A 17650-nucleotide genomic window follows, 5' to 3' on the forward strand; every position below is an offset into this window, starting at 1 on the left:
CCCTCTCACTCCGGCATTTCCTTTGCAAATGCTGTGAAAGGACGAGCAAGGAAGGGAAGGGAATGGAAGGGAAACAAAATTTAGCTCGGAGGTTCTGTCAGCCCCCAGGTGATTTCAGGCATAAACTAACGGAGAATAGGGCCATAAAGAGGGCAAATCTCCTGGGTGGCTTGAGCAAGAAGCGCCTGAAACACCACAAATGGCACCAACAATCTGTCGAGAGTAGCTGGAACTGGTCAGTGGAGCAGGCCAGGAACAGGGCAAACCCCAATGGTTTTTGCTGTTCTTTCTCCTTTCCTTTGTGTTTTTTGTGTGCTAATAATAATACTTGTTTTGCAGACAGAGCCCAGGCTGATGTAAATCCCAGCACATCATCGTCACAGCCCCTTACGTCCTCTCTGAAGTGCTGTAGCCACAGACTGCTGCCATTCCCAAGCCACTTCCAGCAGGGATTTATTTCTTCCCCACTGTTTTGGGGTAATAAACTGGTGGCAGAGAAATAATTATTGCCATTGCAATCAAAGAGTAGGTTATGAATGAGTAGCTGCTGAGCTGGAGCACAGTCAGAGGTTTCTCTCATGGTCCTTCTTTGGTACCAAGATTTAAATGCTGTTGCCTCTCGCTGCTTTCTTCACACATCCAGCAGCCAGGATAGAGTCCTCTGGGTTTTAGATGAAGGAAATAAGGCTAGAGAGGATGCTTACTCGGTTAGAAAATAGTTATTCCTCTGTACCTGTATTGATTACCTCTAGGTACGAATAGCAATGGCATTCTTATCCTCCAAATGTCCATTTTAGTCAATAACAAAATTAATTTGTATACCAACAAATCCGCAGCTATCCAGCAGGGAAATGAGCTCAGTATATAATAGAGAGGAGAGTTTTGGCAATAGATAGAGTGTAGAAAGAAGCCTGCTTGTAAGAATTATTGATAAAAGAATTATATGTTTATAGAATCCAATTCTGTGTCTTGAAGCGTTTTATACACGCAGTCCTCGGTGATAACTGCAACCATTTCAATAATTGCTGTTTGCTGAAGAAAATTGATTTTGAAATCTCCCTGATTCATTTACAAATTACTATTATTTTTTGTACTGTAGTAGCACCCTGGAGTCTGTAGCACAGATTAGGGCTCCTCTGGGGCAGGTGCTGTGTAAACTCATAGTACAGGAGTGTTGCCCCTTCAAACCATCACCCAGGAACTGGCTTTCTAAACCACACAGCTCAAAGAGATCCATTGGTGTGTCTTTGTGCGTGTGGTATTGAATGACTGCACTAAAACTGACACCTGAGATAAAAGCATGTATTTATTGGAGTCTACACAGGCTCTCAAGCACTGAAAGATGCCTTAAAAAAGCTGGCATGCACTCTGTAACTCACTCAAAGCCCAAATCCAGCTGGTGTTGCAGCCACCATGAGCTCCCTGAACTCCTTAGAGGTGAAGAGGAGTTGGGGGAATGGTGCAGCACCACCACAGGCACTTTTGGCCTCTGTATCTGCGGTGTTTGTCCATTTAGCTCCAAAAAATGTGAAGGGCAAGTCTTTAGTGAAACAGATGAGCAACCATAGCAAAAGCTACTCTTTACTCTGATCCAAAGCCCACAGCAATCAAGAGAAGTTCAAATATATAATATACACATGCATATATACATGTGTGTGTATGTATATATTTTATAACCCCACTTCATGGTTTGACATAGGATTTTTTAGAACCTGAGGGCTTGGCAATACTGTGGTCATCACTGGCCAGACATGGCCTTTGGAGAGAAAAACACAGGGGGTCACATTGCTGAACACTTAAGTACCACTAGTCACAAAAGTGACAGTGCCAAATTCTTGGCTGCTTGGAACAGCATAGTTCCACTGAGTTACATAAATCAGCAGCTGGGTCATGAACTAAAACCTGAAATCAGGGAAAATACAAAATTCTGGGAATGCAGACATTTCAGCTTACTTCACACCCCCCATTTTTTATTAAACTTCCTTTTTTTCTTTTTTTTTCTTTTTCTTTTTTTTTTTTTGGCATCTGCACAGAAAACATGCCAGTGTGCCTTTTACAGCGCTCTGAGGAAGAAAATTCAAGCTGCTCTTCCTGATATTATAAGATGTGGCATTTGGCAATATTTGGATGCAATCCAATTGCTAAACTGCTGAACTGCAGTTTGTAACGCAAGCACAGCTTGAAAGGAAAGCAGCAAAAGACAGATGAAAATGAAATTTATCAACAGGAATAAAAGAACATGCGAGCAGAAAGCAGCAAGAGGAATATCTAGTGTCTGAGAAAGGAGAGAAGTATACCAAGCGTATGAACAGTGGTATTAGTGATTTAAACACAGGCATGTAATGAAGCTGAGCAGTAGCGTCATGACAAATTGGAGTAGAAGAACAAGCTTTGGGGTGAGTGAGTAGAAGCCTAGCATGTGGCCAAATGTGCAATGGCATGTGAAATGACAGTGACCCCACCTGGAACGTGTTAGATGCTAAAGACCAATGCTAGCTACCTACTCAAATGACAAAATGGAAGTTGCGATATGGAAGATCAATACACATTAGAAGAAACAGAGTCTCGTGCTGTTAAAAAGATCACCGTCTGGTCATAAAAGACTCAGTTGTGTAACCTCCAAGTATTAAGCCTTTGAACAAGTCCAACTGTGTTACGTGCATTCAAGCATTAATAATTAAGGGTGGGATATTAACCTTAAGCTTTGAATTTTCGCAGATATTGCCAGTTTAAATCTGACTCTTGGCATTGCTATAGCATGTTTTTGCTTTTAAAAGGAATGATAACATCCTAGGAATTTCACATCAGCCTTCCTAACGAGAGAGCCATAGAAAATCGGGCTGGAAGGGACCTTGCAAGGTCATCCAGTCCAGGCCTCTGCCCTTAGGCAGGATCAATTATACCCAAATCATTCCTGACAGATGTCTAACCTGTTCTTAAAAATGTCTGGCAATGAAGGCCCCACAACCTCCCCAGGCAATCTGTTTCAGTACTTCACTACTGTTACAGCTAGAAAGCCTGTCCTAATGTCTTCCTTAAATCTCCTTTGCTGCAATTTAAATCTATTAGTTCTTTTTGTATTCCCAGTGGACACTGAGAACAATTTATTACTTTCCTCTTTGCTGCAACCTTTGCACATCTGAAGACTGGTATCACGTTCTTATTCCCTCCTCTGCACCTCCTTTCTCTAGATGTATAAACCCACTTCTAGATGTATAAAACCACATCCGGAACAGAGGAATTCAGCAACAGTTCTTCCCAATAGTACCATGGTTAGCACATTCAGTCTGCAATAACCTGAAACACAGTCATTTCTTTTTAGAGAAGCTGGAGAAGTTTAAAATACAGAAAATTCAGCACCGAATATTATAGCTCAGAGGTATCCCAATATGACGAAAGGTCTCCAGCCTATCTGTACCTAATGGGCATGAGCCCATCTAGAGCCTGAGAGGGCCTTTCAATCACCAATAATACCCAAATTAGGATGAAATGTGAACTGTATCTGATCAGCTCCACCTTGGTTAGTTGTCCAGAAGGAAAGTTCAAGCAATTTTAAAATTGCTCTGAATTTGACCTTCCTCTAATTTCGATTTTTACCAAGTATTTGAAACAATTTGTCATGATTAAAAAATTAATAGTGGAATACTAAGTGGCTCAAAGGAACCAATCTTCTAACTCCCATCAAACTCAAACCCATAATTCCCACAGGTGCCTTTGAAAATCCCTGTTTTGAATGTTGTTGTCCACTGGATAAACTGCTCAAACATCACTGGCTTTCTACACAAACACGGTCTGCCTGCAAAAATTTATGAAAATCATAAAATTGATTTAAGCTCTTCTCAGTGCTCCATAAATTTTATGCAGCCCTTAAATTATAAATCTGCTGCTGCTGTGGCACTGATCAGAACAATGATATCTTCTCTTGAGATAGCTGTCATGTCAGAGGAGAAAAGAAGACTTGGGGAGCTCAATTGTTTGTTTCAATTTAACAGGGCAGAATAAAACAGCCTAGATGCCAGGGCTCTAGTCCCACTGAGACTGCATGCATCAAGTTTTCATTGCCAAAATAGTTGTTCTAACCTTCTGCTGCCTTTCCTTGGTTTTAAACCAGAAAATAACTTTCATTGATTTCTCAAGGACACTTTTTTTTTGCACACATCATCAGATCTGTGATACTTGAAATGTTCCCTTTCTAATTTATAATCAGCGTGCTCCTGTTCTCAGATACATGACAACAAAATGCTGCATCTGCCCAGTTACACAGTGGTGCAAAAAAACTCTGCAAACCTCACTACATCCTTATCAGATAGTCTCTCTCTCAGCCCAAAGCTGTACCAGAACAAATGCAGACTTTTTCCTTTTACTAAAATTAAGAGTTTTTAGGGGTGTTTCATTTTTTGTTATCTCTACATTCTTTGGCAAAGATTAAAAACATATTTTTTGTCACTAAATCTAACACAAAATGAAATTAAAAGTCCTTCCATAGAGAAACTAAGTTTGAATGGGCTCCTTTACTCTTAAGTTTGTCCTAGTTGCATATTAAAACTGTAGACTGCTTTGGCTTTATTGAGATTTCGGTTTGTGCTCAGATTAAGAGCATCCTTGTTTTTTCTGGTGAAGTCTCATCTGGAGGAGCCCAGTTTTCAAAGGCAAAGTGCTCAGGATATTATTAGAATCCCTCTTTTTGCTGTTTCATCCTGGGGATCCAAAGTCAGCAGCTGCTATAGTCTTTTTCTTAGCACTGACACTTTCCAGCAATTTCCACTCTCCTGCTAATGTTTCCCAGTCTGCATTCAGACAGTTGTCGTTTTTAAGGCATGCGTTTTCAACCCTTCTATACTGACGCTTTTCTCCCACATAACCCTGTGAATTTCATGCTTGTTCACACGCTATGTTTTTGCTCAGAGGTATACAAACCATCTGTGCCTCTAATACAATGTTCTTAAATAGCCTCCAGGCAGATCTCTATGGTTTTTAAGTACTTCTCTTTGCCCTTCAGCCTGCTGTTAACCATTTTCCTCATTGTTTTATAATCTGCCCTTTTAAAATGCGTTGTTACTGTGTTGTCCCTAAGGGAACAACTCTTTCATGATATCAAGACTAAAAGTGTGCAGTGATCACCATTATCCCATGGAGGCTTCACAACACCTTCCTCTATTAACTTCTGTCGATTACAAGGGAGCTCCCTCTTGCCCGTGGCCTGACTGATCAGGCATTGCACCGAGGACTGCCGCAGGAGTCAGGGAAAGGGAATCCTTCACCGTATGGTTTGGAATGGCACCAAAGCCGCTTTAAATCTCCTGATACAGGAAAAACTGCTTTTGCCAGCTGTTGCTTTACCGCCAACAAAAAAATAAGAAGTGATAGCAGGGTAAACACTGTAGAATTCAATCTCACGTAATTTTCCTGACTGGTCCCATCCATTTTCCCCGGGAGGAAGTTATTTCCCAGGGGCTGGCTCTGAGATTTTATAGGTTCTCAAGATCTTGAGGAAGTCTACAGGAGGTTGCAGTCACTCAGGCAAAACCCTGTGGTATTTCTTCCCTGGTTTTAAGGGCCACCCTTGTGACTGCTGCCTCTGCAATGCTCTCAAGGAAGTGGGCGGAAGGGGAGGTCTAGGACGTGAAAAATCTCTTTGCAGTTTAACACCTCGCTCTAGAAATGGGAATAAAGGGATGACACTGCAGAGGCAGTTGATACTGCAGCCTTTCTGTTTGCTGAATGCATAAAAGATAGATCTATGGCATCTTGCCACGGGAGAGGGCTAGAGTTTATTAACCGACTTCAATGGACAAACACTTGCTGAGACTGCATATCGTACCTCTTGTGCTGTACCAAAGGTAATGACTCATCTTCAGGCATGCCTGATGTCCTTGAGAATGCAATTGGCTCTGCACAGCCAAGTGAAGCATTACTTAGTTAATACACTGCAGCACGAGGGAAACAATCAGCTGAAATGATTACATTGCTACTTCCTACTTCATTATAAATCTGCAGCTTCCTAACCCGATTATATACTGAAGCACTATAAAAAAAAAAAAAATTAAGTCCTGTGATGAAACTTAAAAAAATGCGTAATTAAAACAGATAAATGCAGGCTTTGTGTGTTCAGTGTCTGCAAAACGCAGCCTTTGATCCTCCAAATGAAATTTCCTAGAAAACTGCTGGACACAAAAACTATCAGAATAGAATTCTGACTCATCCCTTCCTGTTTAGGCCAATGATATGACCACTTGCAGTCCAACAAATATGTTTTTACTTGAGAAAAATTAACCTTATCAGACAGGCTAGAAATATAACCAAGAGTAGGAACTCCTGGACCACCTGCCCATATGTGCATTTTCTTGCTCATTCTGTCCCATATTGCAATTTCCATCTCAATAATGCAGCATTCTTGACGATTCACCTTGATTCCTATCATTTGGAGAAAGATCCTGTTTCTTCACAACAAAGAAAGGTGACAGAGCATCTCACTCTTCCTGATGACACCTAAGCACCTTTGCAACATAAAAAGCCTCCACTAGAAGCATCCATCACTGCAATGCTGCTACAGTTCACCAGCTTTGTTCTGGCTTACCGCTCAGCTAAGAGCAAGAATTAACACCACCATCAATAAATTTTTTGGAGTCTTAATGAACTGTGAAATTTCAAATATTTTATTAATAAAAACTGTAGAAGATTCCCGTATTAGGTAACAGGCCACACAGCTGCTTTCAGCTTGCCCCTCCACAGCACTTCGCTCACACTTAGCTGAGCAAGCTCCACAACAGAAAAATCCATATACATTCCCCACTACAGGAGGGGAGAAGGACTGGGGATGGGGGCAGGGAAGAGAGAGAGAAATAAAAAGCCAGGATAATTGTGTGTTCCAGTCCTAGCCCCATGTTCCATGTGCTCACTTTGGCTTCCCCTTTATTAGAAAGTTGTTGTGATTATTTTTCCATGACCCATTGCTTCAGGCAGGTGATTGCTTAAGACAGTTTCACATTTCTTTCCTAAATGAACAAGTAATTGTTCTCTTCAGTCACAGGTTTCGTGGGGAGTTGATGGCGTGTGTAATTTTCCTGGTGTGTCACATTAGGAACACTGAATTTTCACATGACTACTTGGCTAAAATGCTTTTGTGCATCACTCACACCTCTTAATAAATACATCCAATTACTTATTGTGAGGTGAACTGGGATTGAAATACAATGAATACAAAGGTTTCCTCCTGGTCAGGGCACTACAAATCACAGTCAGAATAAAGGAAAGAAACTGGGTTTCCATATCCATCTTTCTTTCCCCTGCTGTGCTGCCTGAAGAACAACATGCCTTTCATTATATTATTTCCAACTAAACTCCAATTAATTTATTTGCATTCCAGACATCTGTCATGAAGTTGTAGGGCAAGGAGCATGATTAAGCAAAAGTACTGTACCCAGTATTTTGAGGTAACCCTCTTTTTACTGTATTTCAGTCTCACAAGTCTTTCACTACAAACAGTAAGTTTTGTTTGAATGCAATTACTAACGCGATTCAAATAAGACCTCAGTCTCATTTTGAACATGCCAAATCCACTGCATATTTGGGAGGTCATCTCTAATTTTAAGGTAAATCAAAATTCCCTCTGATCCTTGGCAAGCATTCATCTCTTGATAGACATCTCTCCTAAACTCACAGCTGAAGTGAAGAGCTTTCAGGCTATGCAAGAAAAATGTAAGCAAGTATATTTTTGTGTTGACGAACAGAACCAGAAAAGTTGAAGTAAACAGTCAATGGTTAATTCAGTCTTTCAGATGAGTCTCAGCAAGTCAGAGTATTTACTCAGTTTTTCAAATATGCCCGAATATTCCCTCAGTATACTGTAATACTACAAGATTTCTCATGGGCATATATATATAAAATTTTTTTTTAATGGATTCAAACAAGTTTTAAGTATACACAACAAATTGAAAGATTAATCCCTAGGAACCTTTGATTCTGTATTTCTTCTTCCTACATTTGATTTTCTTCTTCATACATGCAGAACACAGATAAATTATATATTTACAAATATAACGTCCTCATGGCAATAATCAGGTTGTCACACTGCACTTCTCTGGCAGTTCTAATAGCAGACCAGTGCTACAGTAAGACTTAATATCTATTTATAGGTCCGATTTTGGTTTTCTGAAAGGACAACAGATACATTCATTTTCAAAATCAAGGTAACATGCACTCACATAATTAGTGTGAAACAGTATGCAGACTCGCATCTGATCATATGCTGCAGGAAGATGGCATGTACAGAGACAGCAGTTGCAAGAGGCTTCATTATCAGGTGACAAAAAAATCCCATTCTATGCACTGCAATTTTCATTAAAATATCTTTGGACCACTTATAGAAAACATAATTTATTGTTTAATACCAGATTAACAAACTAAAACCAGCTGTTTCACACAGCAGCTTCAAATTTCCTCCTCAATGAAGCTTTACAGCGCAAATAATTTTGAACGTCCTGTTATGCAGCAGAACTGGTTTCATTGCCTTGTACCCTGTAATCCTGCAGCAGTCTCAAGTCTTGCTTAAATATGGTTACAGAACACACCATACTTCCAAATAATTTCAAAGTCACTAGTCCCACTTCCACCACCTTGCTCTCCACAATTCTATCAGCTCTCAAGTGTTATTTTGAATTTCAGCACATCCTGTTACATAAATGGTACAGAAATGGTCACTTCCAGTGCTGTACATGGACAGCTGAAGAATTTTAAATCTTTGTATCACAGCTATAACATTTCTTGACTTAAATTTCCTGTTTACCATTTCCTACTTGAAGAAAACCACAATAATGCTTTTCCACAGCTTAAAAATAAAATACATTTTTTAAAATAAGCTGTTTGAGATCCCAAATAATTATGAACACATATATAGCCAACTGGAACAAACATACTTCCAAAAAAACTCACCACCAAACCAATGAGCTCATCAGTGCGATAACCAAAGTGCACACTCTCCAAGGGTTTAGGCATCTTTCTTTTGCATTAGTTGAGACCATCAACTACAATCAAGATTTTTATATCTTGCTAGCACAATCAATTCAAATGAATTTGATGTTTCCTAGACTGCATTCACCAAAGACAGGATGCAGGCTCACATGCTGCAAGGGCTCTGCAAAGAGCTCATCTGCCAAACCACACACACAAAAGTGAGTGCAAACTTCCGTTAAGCTATGAAGCAGAAAATCTCAGTCTCTGTCCACATCAATGAAGTCTCTCTCTTTGGAATGTCAAGTCAACAATAACAGGTAAAAAACACACAACTGTCAACTAAGGCCAGTAAAGAGAGAGGAAATACATTTTTAGTAATGGAGGACATTTTGCAATGTATTGATTGAAAATTTATATAAGCTGGATATGTACAGGTGTATTTTGCTACTCATTTAGTGACTTCAAATAGCTTTTATACACATGGTGAAACTCTCTTTTAAAATAAAGACATGACATCCTGTTCATACAGTTCCATCTGAACTGCAAAGACAGATCTTGCTAGTTTTATACTATGTTTCCCTAGTTGGACTATAACAAAGTAAGAGAAGACTCAGATACCATTCTTCAATTTCTAGGAAAACACTCCTACTCAGATCCCTAGAAGGGTAAGTAAAATATTAAAAAATACAAATCCTAATCATCATTTTCCTCATCATCAAATGAGAGAAGACTGCTATTTTTTATTTGCTTAGCTGTACTCGGAGGAGTAGTTGCTTCTCTCTTCGTTTTCTTTGCTTCTTTCATCTTCTTACTTGAACTTACATTGAAGTCCAAAAGCTTCTCTGATGAACGTTTGACTGGTTTCCTGAACATAATTTTTCCATCAGCAGGTTCTGGATCACCGTCTGTAACAAAGCGAGTAAAATCAGAACTCATTTGGACATGCTCACAAACACAAACAGACCTTCACTATTATCTTTTCTTTTTCCCCAGAACCAAGATAAGCAAGACCTCTGATAGAATAAAGCAATCATTAAAATGTATGTTTTGGCCACAAAGTCTGTACTGATTAATGTCCTTCATGAACACACATCTGCTCCATGGCAACCAGCCCCTGAAGACAGTTCTCCTGCAGTTCCGACTGGAAACGCACTAACCAGAGCTTTAACTTAGAAGAGACTGTGAGCAGTAGAACTTTTCCCACACAATCCATCCACATTCTGTATGATGATGGAAGGTTTTGGACTCCAAAGCATTTATGTCAACCATAGCTGAATGACAACTACTGACAGAAGTTCTTAACATAACTGTATTCATCAACTATAGTTTCATGTCTTTATTGGCTAACTGCAGCAACCTCTACCACACCACTTCCATCTTCCCATTCTTTAAAAACTGTTAAATAACTTATGTTAAGCTTTCTTATTATTTGTAGCAAAGAAATATTTTTTCTATACCTTGCTGTTTGTTGATACAATTGTATCATCTGTTATTTTCAATTAATCCATTTAGTTTTGCTTAATATATTTGCAAGTCACAACACATACTGGTTTTGACCAGTATGACACTGATTTTAAACAAGTAGTAACACGGACCAGTCAGTTAAGTGAACACATTACTGAGCTTGCACACCTGCCATTCTTTCTACCGAAGCACTAACCTGAGTTTCCTCCTTCTGCTCACTCTTCTGCTTGAACTCGTACAATTACATTTTAGACATCTCTACTCCACAGTCAAATCTGGCTGAACTAATTAATGAGTTCAAAAATTATCACAGGTGATGTCAAAAAGTCTGTGTACTAGGAAAATGATACACCATAAAAAGGCAAAAAAAAAAAAAAAGTGAAAATAAAGAAAGATTTAAGGTGGTATTTGGAAGTAGGATGATGCACAATCAAGAAGACCAGAACTACAACACTATAAAAAGCCAGAAAGCTTGGATATGTACTCAACGATTTCAAATTAGGAATCGCAAATACAAATCATTTAGCTGAAAAATTCAAAGCAAATAATCAAAGTAGTATTAAATGGTGTAAAACTGAGCAAATATCAAGCTCCCTTTAATGGATTATCTTTCTTTGGCTATATAAAGCAAGAAATTAGTAGTTTGAAATTCACCTGATTCATTTGACTTTAAGGCCTCTTTCATTTGCTGTTTAATTTTCATGGCTTCTTCGGCAGTCAAGTCCCCTTTTTTCAGTGTTACCACTTGAGGCTGCTCATCTTCATTGTCACTGCCGTTCTCACTGTCATCATCTGCAAGCGGAAGCTGCTCTCTCTAGACAGGAGGGAAATAAAAGCAATTCTGATCACCACATTAAACCACAACAGCCAAGGGTGGGCTAGTACTTGTTGGCTTCACTTCTGCAGTACGGTTAGTGAGGAGACCTGGCACAGCTGCCAGTGCCAGGCCCTCCCAGCACGCTCTGGCCAAATGGCACTCCAGTTCTGTCACTGAGACATACCGTTCCCTAAAAAATACCAGTACGGCTCTTTAAATTGAAGACAAAAAAGCAGTTACTCAGAAGGTAAGAAATTAATTCCTTTTGTTCATTATCTTTACTGTACAAGCACTGCCTGCCACACAACACTAGGAAAATCTTACAGGCATGGGTCCAGATTCGAATCTCCTACGCTTTACTCAAAACAGCATTGGGCTCTGAGACAGAAGGATCTTTGGGAATAAAACTTTATATAAATAAACTTGCTGGCATGGAAACCTCAGTGCAGTAACATAAAGTCTAACAATATTATAGGAACTGAAAACTTTTTCTTATAAGGAAAAGTATAGAGAGTATTACCATGATCTACTGAAGGTACCAAGACAGAGACACAACAGTCTCCCTCAAGAAGTGAAAGAGTTTGTACTGCATTTACTTTTCTCTCAAATTCCAGCTTCCGCCGAGCGCGGGGCCTAGGCCGTTACCTTGGTTTCCACCGTGGGCCCCTCCCGGTACCCGACCCGCTGCTTGAAGCGGCTGAGGAAGGCGGGCTCGGCCGGCCGCACGTACGACACCTGGTTCCTTTTGCTCATGGCCACGGCCCGCCACCAAGCTGCGCAGCCACCTCCTCCACCAACCTCCACCATACACTTCCGGGCCGAGCAGGGCAGGCAGGACGGTGGCCCTAATAGGACAAATCACCTCCTCTCTCCCCGTCACGTGAAGGGGGCGACGGCACTTTCAGCCAATGGCAGGAGAGCAGGCGGAGCGGGGAAACGGGATATAGAGAGACATGGCCGCGCCCACGCTGGCTTTGAGGAAGTGGGCGGGGCTAGGGAGCTTGCGGCTCTTAGCGCCAAATTCAAACGTTCCGCCATTTTGGAGAAGCGGCCGGTGAGGGGGAGGCGCTGGGGTCCGCGGGGCCGGTGGCGATCATGGCTCCCGGCGTACGAGGTGAGTTCGTCTCCTGTGATTTTGTCGGGTTTTAATTAGCAAGGGAGTTTGTAGTCTCTTACAAACTTTAAAGTGAAAGCAGCCCTTTAAAACGGGAGCTGAGAACGGTTACCGGAAAGTCAGTCATTTTGACTAACCTACGTGAAATAATTTCATCTTAAATCCCCCCTTAAGTGAAAAATAAGTTACTGTATCTACCGGAGGGGTAACATGTGCCATCTCCTTTAAAAGTGAAGCTGTGCAAAATGATGCTTCTGTGTACAGAGTGGTCAATGTTACTTCAGAAAAGGGACAGTAATGTGGTCACTCAGTTGTGCAGGTTTAGGAAATTGAATGTTTGCAGTCACGTCAGTAAAACTGTTTCCTGTTGTATTGTTGTTTTGTCTGCAGTGAGTTAGTAATTTTTAAAACATAATGGCAATATATCACGCTATTAACATTTATGTTCCCAGTTCTCCAAAACACTTGCAAAACGTTATATATGTTAATTCAAGAGACTATTTATTCCACATACACTTACAGCTGTGTGTATGCTCACATTGCGGGACTGGAACTTCCTCTACCTTTGCAAAAAACTGCAAACCTTCTGTCAGAGGAAGACAGTTACTAAACCTTTGTGTGCACTTCTGATTCATGCATGAACAAGGCTCTTCATTTATCTCGCTCTGCACTGCTTACAGTATTTTCTAGTTAAATGGGGGGGTTTTGAGCAGTAATTTTATCTTGTTTAATTTGTGTGTGTTTCACTTTTATTTTATAGGAGATTTACGTGACTCTGCATTACCTGTGTTGAACTCATCTAGGTGAAGTACTACTGGCTGGTTCCCATATATGAATAATCGCATTGCCCAAAAAGTGCAAACAAAACCCAGTATAACTCTGTAACACCATTTAAAGTTGTTTTCTTTCTACATTTTCCTACACAAGTTTATTGCTTTTCTCTTTGAACTTCCTTTATAGTTTTTTTTTAAAAAAAGTTCTCTTAATAAAAGTGGTGTTCTGAGGCATCACATTCCTCTTGGAATGCTGCCGTGCAGTAAATTCTCACCTGTCTACTGACTCTGATGGACTCTAGAATTTCTCTGAAGAGATATTCTATGAGGAACTTCAATTCCTAAGCTACAACAAAATCCAGAAAGCCCTCCTTACAATCGAAACAGTTTCTGATGCAACTCAGAATAATATTATCTAATGATAAAATATTTAGCAAGTTTATGAGTTGTGTCTTAAATTCCATGTAACATCTTTGCTTTCTCATCTGTTTCCTGTTCTTTTTTAACCCTTTCCTCTACCACTCCCCAAACCCACATTTCAGTCATGAAGTCCTTCCCCCGCTTTTAAAACTATTCTGTTCCTTTCTCTTGTTTACCAAAAGTAAAAAACCAATAACAGTTGTAACACCTTTGTCCTATAACTGCCTTTTGGGAAAGAACGAAGTGAAGTAAATTGAACTTTGCTGCCCCTTCATGTAGGAATTTAATTATTTAATACAATATTGCTGTACTGGTACTTATATCAGAACTCCTCAAGGCTTTAATAGTCATGCGTGGTTACTTATTCAAGCTAAATTTACTGGTGCACCCACTGCTAATGTGATGAAATAGGTTAGGGAGTTTTTAAGATGTTGGTGCTGCTATACTTTATTGGACTCATGAATCCAGAATTGATCTTTCCCTTCTTGCAAGCAGCAAAGAAAAATGCTAGTAACTTCCTTGCTGTAATGTAGCATCATCTGCTCCATTTGTGAAGTCTTTTAAAACTTCCAGCAGTAGAAAGGATGCTTGAAACCCATAGTCTTAGAAACTACCGAAACCTTTATTATTATAGTGTTTTTTATATCTAAATGTCACTGTGAAATGTGTTCTTTTAGAGCTTAAGTTACATGCAACGGCAATAAATGCCAGTATCTTCGTGTTCTTTGTTTTTAAATCTGCCACATTGTTACCTTTAATAAATCTGACTTGTAATGAATTGATGTGTGCAGCTAGAAGTAGTATATTTTCAGGAGAGATCTTTGTATGACTTCACATGCTTAATCTGATTTTTGTGATTTAAGTTTATTAAACAGCTGATAGATCTATTTTGAAGTGATCTAATGCATAATTATTCATTTAGTGTTGAAGGTGATGCTATCAAAGTCTATGTAAGGGTACGTCCCCCTTCAGAGGGAACTGTGTTAGCCGATGGGGATCAAGGCTTGTGTTTATCTGTTCTTTCATCAAATACCATCCGTCTGCATTCAAAGCCTGAGCCAAAGATCTTCACTTTTGATTATGTTGCAAATATGGAAACAACACAGGTACTAACTTCCAGAATCTCATAATGGTATTGTAGTTCTTCCCTGCATTTTGACAACTGCTACACTAAACCTTTCTAAAGATGTAATGCCTTAGGTCTTATTTTTTGTGGAGGTCAGATTGGTAATATATAGTTATTGTATAAAAATGCTGCACTAAATTCTGCTTTCTAATAGTTTTAATGTATTTTTAAACCATTAATTTCTTTAATTAAAGTTTGTGGACTCAATATAATTTGAAAGCTGTTACTAGGATGCTGAGATTTGTTATTTTTTTTTCAGTTATCAACAAGGAATCATTTTTTTTTCAGAAGGAGTGATTTATGTCACAAAGACTTGGGATGTATTGTTTTACTGTGAGAATGCCTGAGGTCATGACACATGTCTAACCTTAAAGAATACATCTATTTTATATGTTATAAAGTTATGGCATAGAAAACACTGATAGAAGAGGTACTTAAATGACTGGTGCCAAGTGCCTTCTCTTTCTCTTGTTCTCAGGAATCGGTGTTCTCAAGTGTGGCCAAAAATATTGTTGAATCTTGTATGAATGGCTACAATGGAACCATCTTTGCATAGTAAGTCATTTAATGGTATTTCGTAGCAATTGCAACACTTGAGGAATTTGTGATAATGAGTAGTTGTGGTTTTAAGTGCCAGAGCCTGTTTAACGTTACAGTAAGCTTTGAAAGCATTTAAGCATTTGCAAAATTGAAGGGAAGTCTACTTTGTTACAATATACAAATGTGGGAAAATGAAGTGCAATTGCCCTTAAATGTCTCTAGCATGATTAATAACTGTGGTTAAAGATATGTTCAACTTAAAAGTATTTTCCTTGTTTTGGGTTTAAGTGTGCTACTGAGTGACACAAAACCCAAAAGATTGACCCAAAAATTAGTTTAATGTATATATTTGAAAACCTTCATTTTAATCTAAGTTTCAGTATTTTCCTTTACAATGAAATATGGAAGAAAATGATGTGTGGCAGGGGAGAGAAAAGGTCATTTATGTAACAGAATTTCATGGTTAAACTTGCTGTTCTATTTTTATACCTTTTTAGCTGACTGATTTCTCAGCTTGCCTCTCTGTCTTTTTATTTTGAGTTTAGAATAATTTGGGTTCTTTTTCATTTTAAACTGTGAGTTCTTAAAAGATGCAGATTAGTGAAAAATTCAGAGCTGGAATAAAAAAGCTTTGTCTGAATTTGTTCTTTTTTTTTTTTTTTTTTGTTAGTGGCCAGACTGGGTCAGGAAAAACCTTTACGATGATGGGTAAGTGCATGAGAGCTTAATCTTTCAGTGGTTTCTTGATATTTTTTTTCTCTTGAGTTGAAATGTCATCTTGCTCAAACATGAGGGATGATTTAGATTTTAGTCTTCCTGCAGAGAACTTTAAGGTTTAAGAAATGGTGTAGTCGTCTAAATCAAACACTTCTAATAAGTTTTCTCAAAAATTAGTATTCTATTGTTTCCCTGTTTGGCTGATATCCCTTGCATGTGTAGAAAAATATTCTAGTATGCAAGGGTCTTCCTTACTAAAATATAGTGAGGTTTTCACAAAACTTCTTCCTACCCAGCTAGGAATTTAAGACTTCTCTGTATACACAGGGGATGCTTTTGTAATCTTGTTCTTCATACAGTGGTGATTTTAAATGCATTAATATTGTACTTGACATTGGAGAGTTACTGAAATAACCAAAACCAGTTTTGCTGACATGTTTGTGAGGACTATGTAGAAATTAACTAAACACGGGGGAAAAATCCACCCTATCTTTCTGGTTCTTCAAATCAGGGTTAAGGTAGCTGTACTGACATACTTGCACATCTGTATGTGTTTTCTATGGAAGTCCAAGTAGTTTATCCTGTTTTAGGCTTAGGTAACCTATAGACAGGTAAAATAAGCTTTTACAAACATCATTTAGACAACCTATACGTCTCATTATGGAGTGTTATCTTAGATCTTGAAAACTGATTTTATTGCATTTCTTCTGTGGTTTTACTGTAAACTGACTAAAACCAGTTGCTGAAATTTTCTGTAATGACATCTTGAAAAGGTCAACCATTACTCTTGAGTAGTACTAATTAATTATTTTTTTAATTAAAAATCTCTGTAGGACCATCTGATTCGGATAATTTCACTCACAGTCTAAGAGGTGTCATTCCACGGAGCTTTGAATACTTATTTTTTCTAATTGAACGTGAAAAAGAAAAGGTACATTTATTTTATACTTATTATTGCAATGAAAGTAATGTCTTATACTAAAGATTGGCTAAGGCTGTTTGATAAGTTGGGGACGTAGCGGTTAAGTTTTCAGGATTATTGCCATCTTGCATCAAGTTTATTAGTAAGAAATGCTTGCATCTAGTACTCTGCCAAATTATAGTACCCTTTCTTCAGACACATTGAGTCTGAAAATGCATCTAGGTTTCTGGATGTTGGTTGTCATCTAAGCATCACAAATGGATAGTATGCAGAATATAAATACAAATTATTAGCTTTAGATATGTGTAAAAAGAGACTCGCTGCCATACAGTGACAAACTTAATAAAAGCAATGTGTTTATAGTGTAAATTGCTGTGTTTTCCAGGCAGGCAGTGGAAAGAGTTTTCTCTGCAAATGCTCATTTATTGAAATCTACAATGAACAGATATTTGACTTGCTAGATTCTGCTTCAGCTGGACTCTTTCTCCGAGAACACATCAAGAAGGGAGTCTTTGTTGATGGTGCTGTTGAACAGGTGTTGTCATCTGCTGCTGAAGCATACCAGGTATTTTTGTCACTTTTTAATCTTTGGACTGTTTATCTTGATGGTTATTTGGTAAATATTCCTCTTTGATTAAAGCACATATTTTTTGCACAGTGTCTGTGACAGTCTCCTCCCCTATTTCCATCCCCCAAAAAACAGTGTAAAAAGCTGTTTCCAGGCAATGCTTCCTGACTCTCCTACACATGTAAGAAATCATAATTCTGGAGTTGGGAATATATGAATTGCAATTACAGTAATCTT

General features: G+C 38.8%; 2 protein-coding genes across 2 annotated transcripts in view; one reads left to right on the forward strand and one right to left on the reverse strand.

Moving 5' to 3' along the window:
• Positions 1-9277: 9277 nt before the first annotated feature.
• On the reverse strand, positions 9278-12006 carry KIAA1143 (KIAA1143 ortholog). The gene is made up of 3 exons (XM_010075791.1): positions 11879-12006; positions 11071-11230; positions 9278-9857 (listed from the first exon to the last, which is right to left on the reverse strand). The coding sequence occupies exons 1-3, from the start codon at positions 11984-11986 to the stop codon at positions 9646-9648; spliced, it is 480 nt and encodes a 159-aa protein (XP_010074093.1). The 5' UTR covers positions 11987-12006; the 3' UTR covers positions 9278-9645.
• KIF15 (kinesin family member 15) overlaps positions 11985-17650 on the forward strand; it is a gene marked incomplete at its 3' end in the record, with an annotated part of 14281 nt that continues 8615 nt past the window's right edge. The window contains exons 1-7 of the mRNA XM_010075792.1: positions 11985-12375; positions 13108-13150; positions 14463-14646; positions 15145-15221; positions 15877-15914; positions 16757-16854; positions 17231-17410. Coding sequence (XP_010074094.1) covers positions 11985-12375; positions 13108-13150; positions 14463-14646; positions 15145-15221; positions 15877-15914; positions 16757-16854; positions 17231-17410 — 1011 coding nt within the window. The remainder of the gene's footprint in view (positions 12376-13107; positions 13151-14462; positions 14647-15144; positions 15222-15876; positions 15915-16756; positions 16855-17230; positions 17411-17650) is intronic.

The sequence above is a fragment of the Pterocles gutturalis genome, unplaced genomic scaffold, assembly GCF_000699245.1.
Source record: "Pterocles gutturalis isolate BGI_N339 unplaced genomic scaffold, ASM69924v1 scaffold51822, whole genome shotgun sequence".
Classification (NCBI taxonomy): Eukaryota; Metazoa; Chordata; class Aves; order Pterocliformes; family Pteroclidae; genus Pterocles; species Pterocles gutturalis.

Coding starts and splice junctions, on each gene's coding strand:
- KIAA1143 (XM_010075791.1), bottom strand. CDS start 11,986: ATGAGCAAAAGGAACCAGGTGTCGTACGTGCGGCCGGCCGAGCCCGCC. Junction 11,231..11,878: donor GGCCCACGGTGGAAACCAAG/GTAACGGCCTAG, acceptor CCTCCTGTCTAG/AGAGAGCAGCTTCCGCTTGC. Junction 9,858..11,070: donor CTTAAAGTCAAATGAATCAG/GTGAATTTCAAA, acceptor GCTTTGTTACAG/ACGGTGATCCAGAACCTGCT.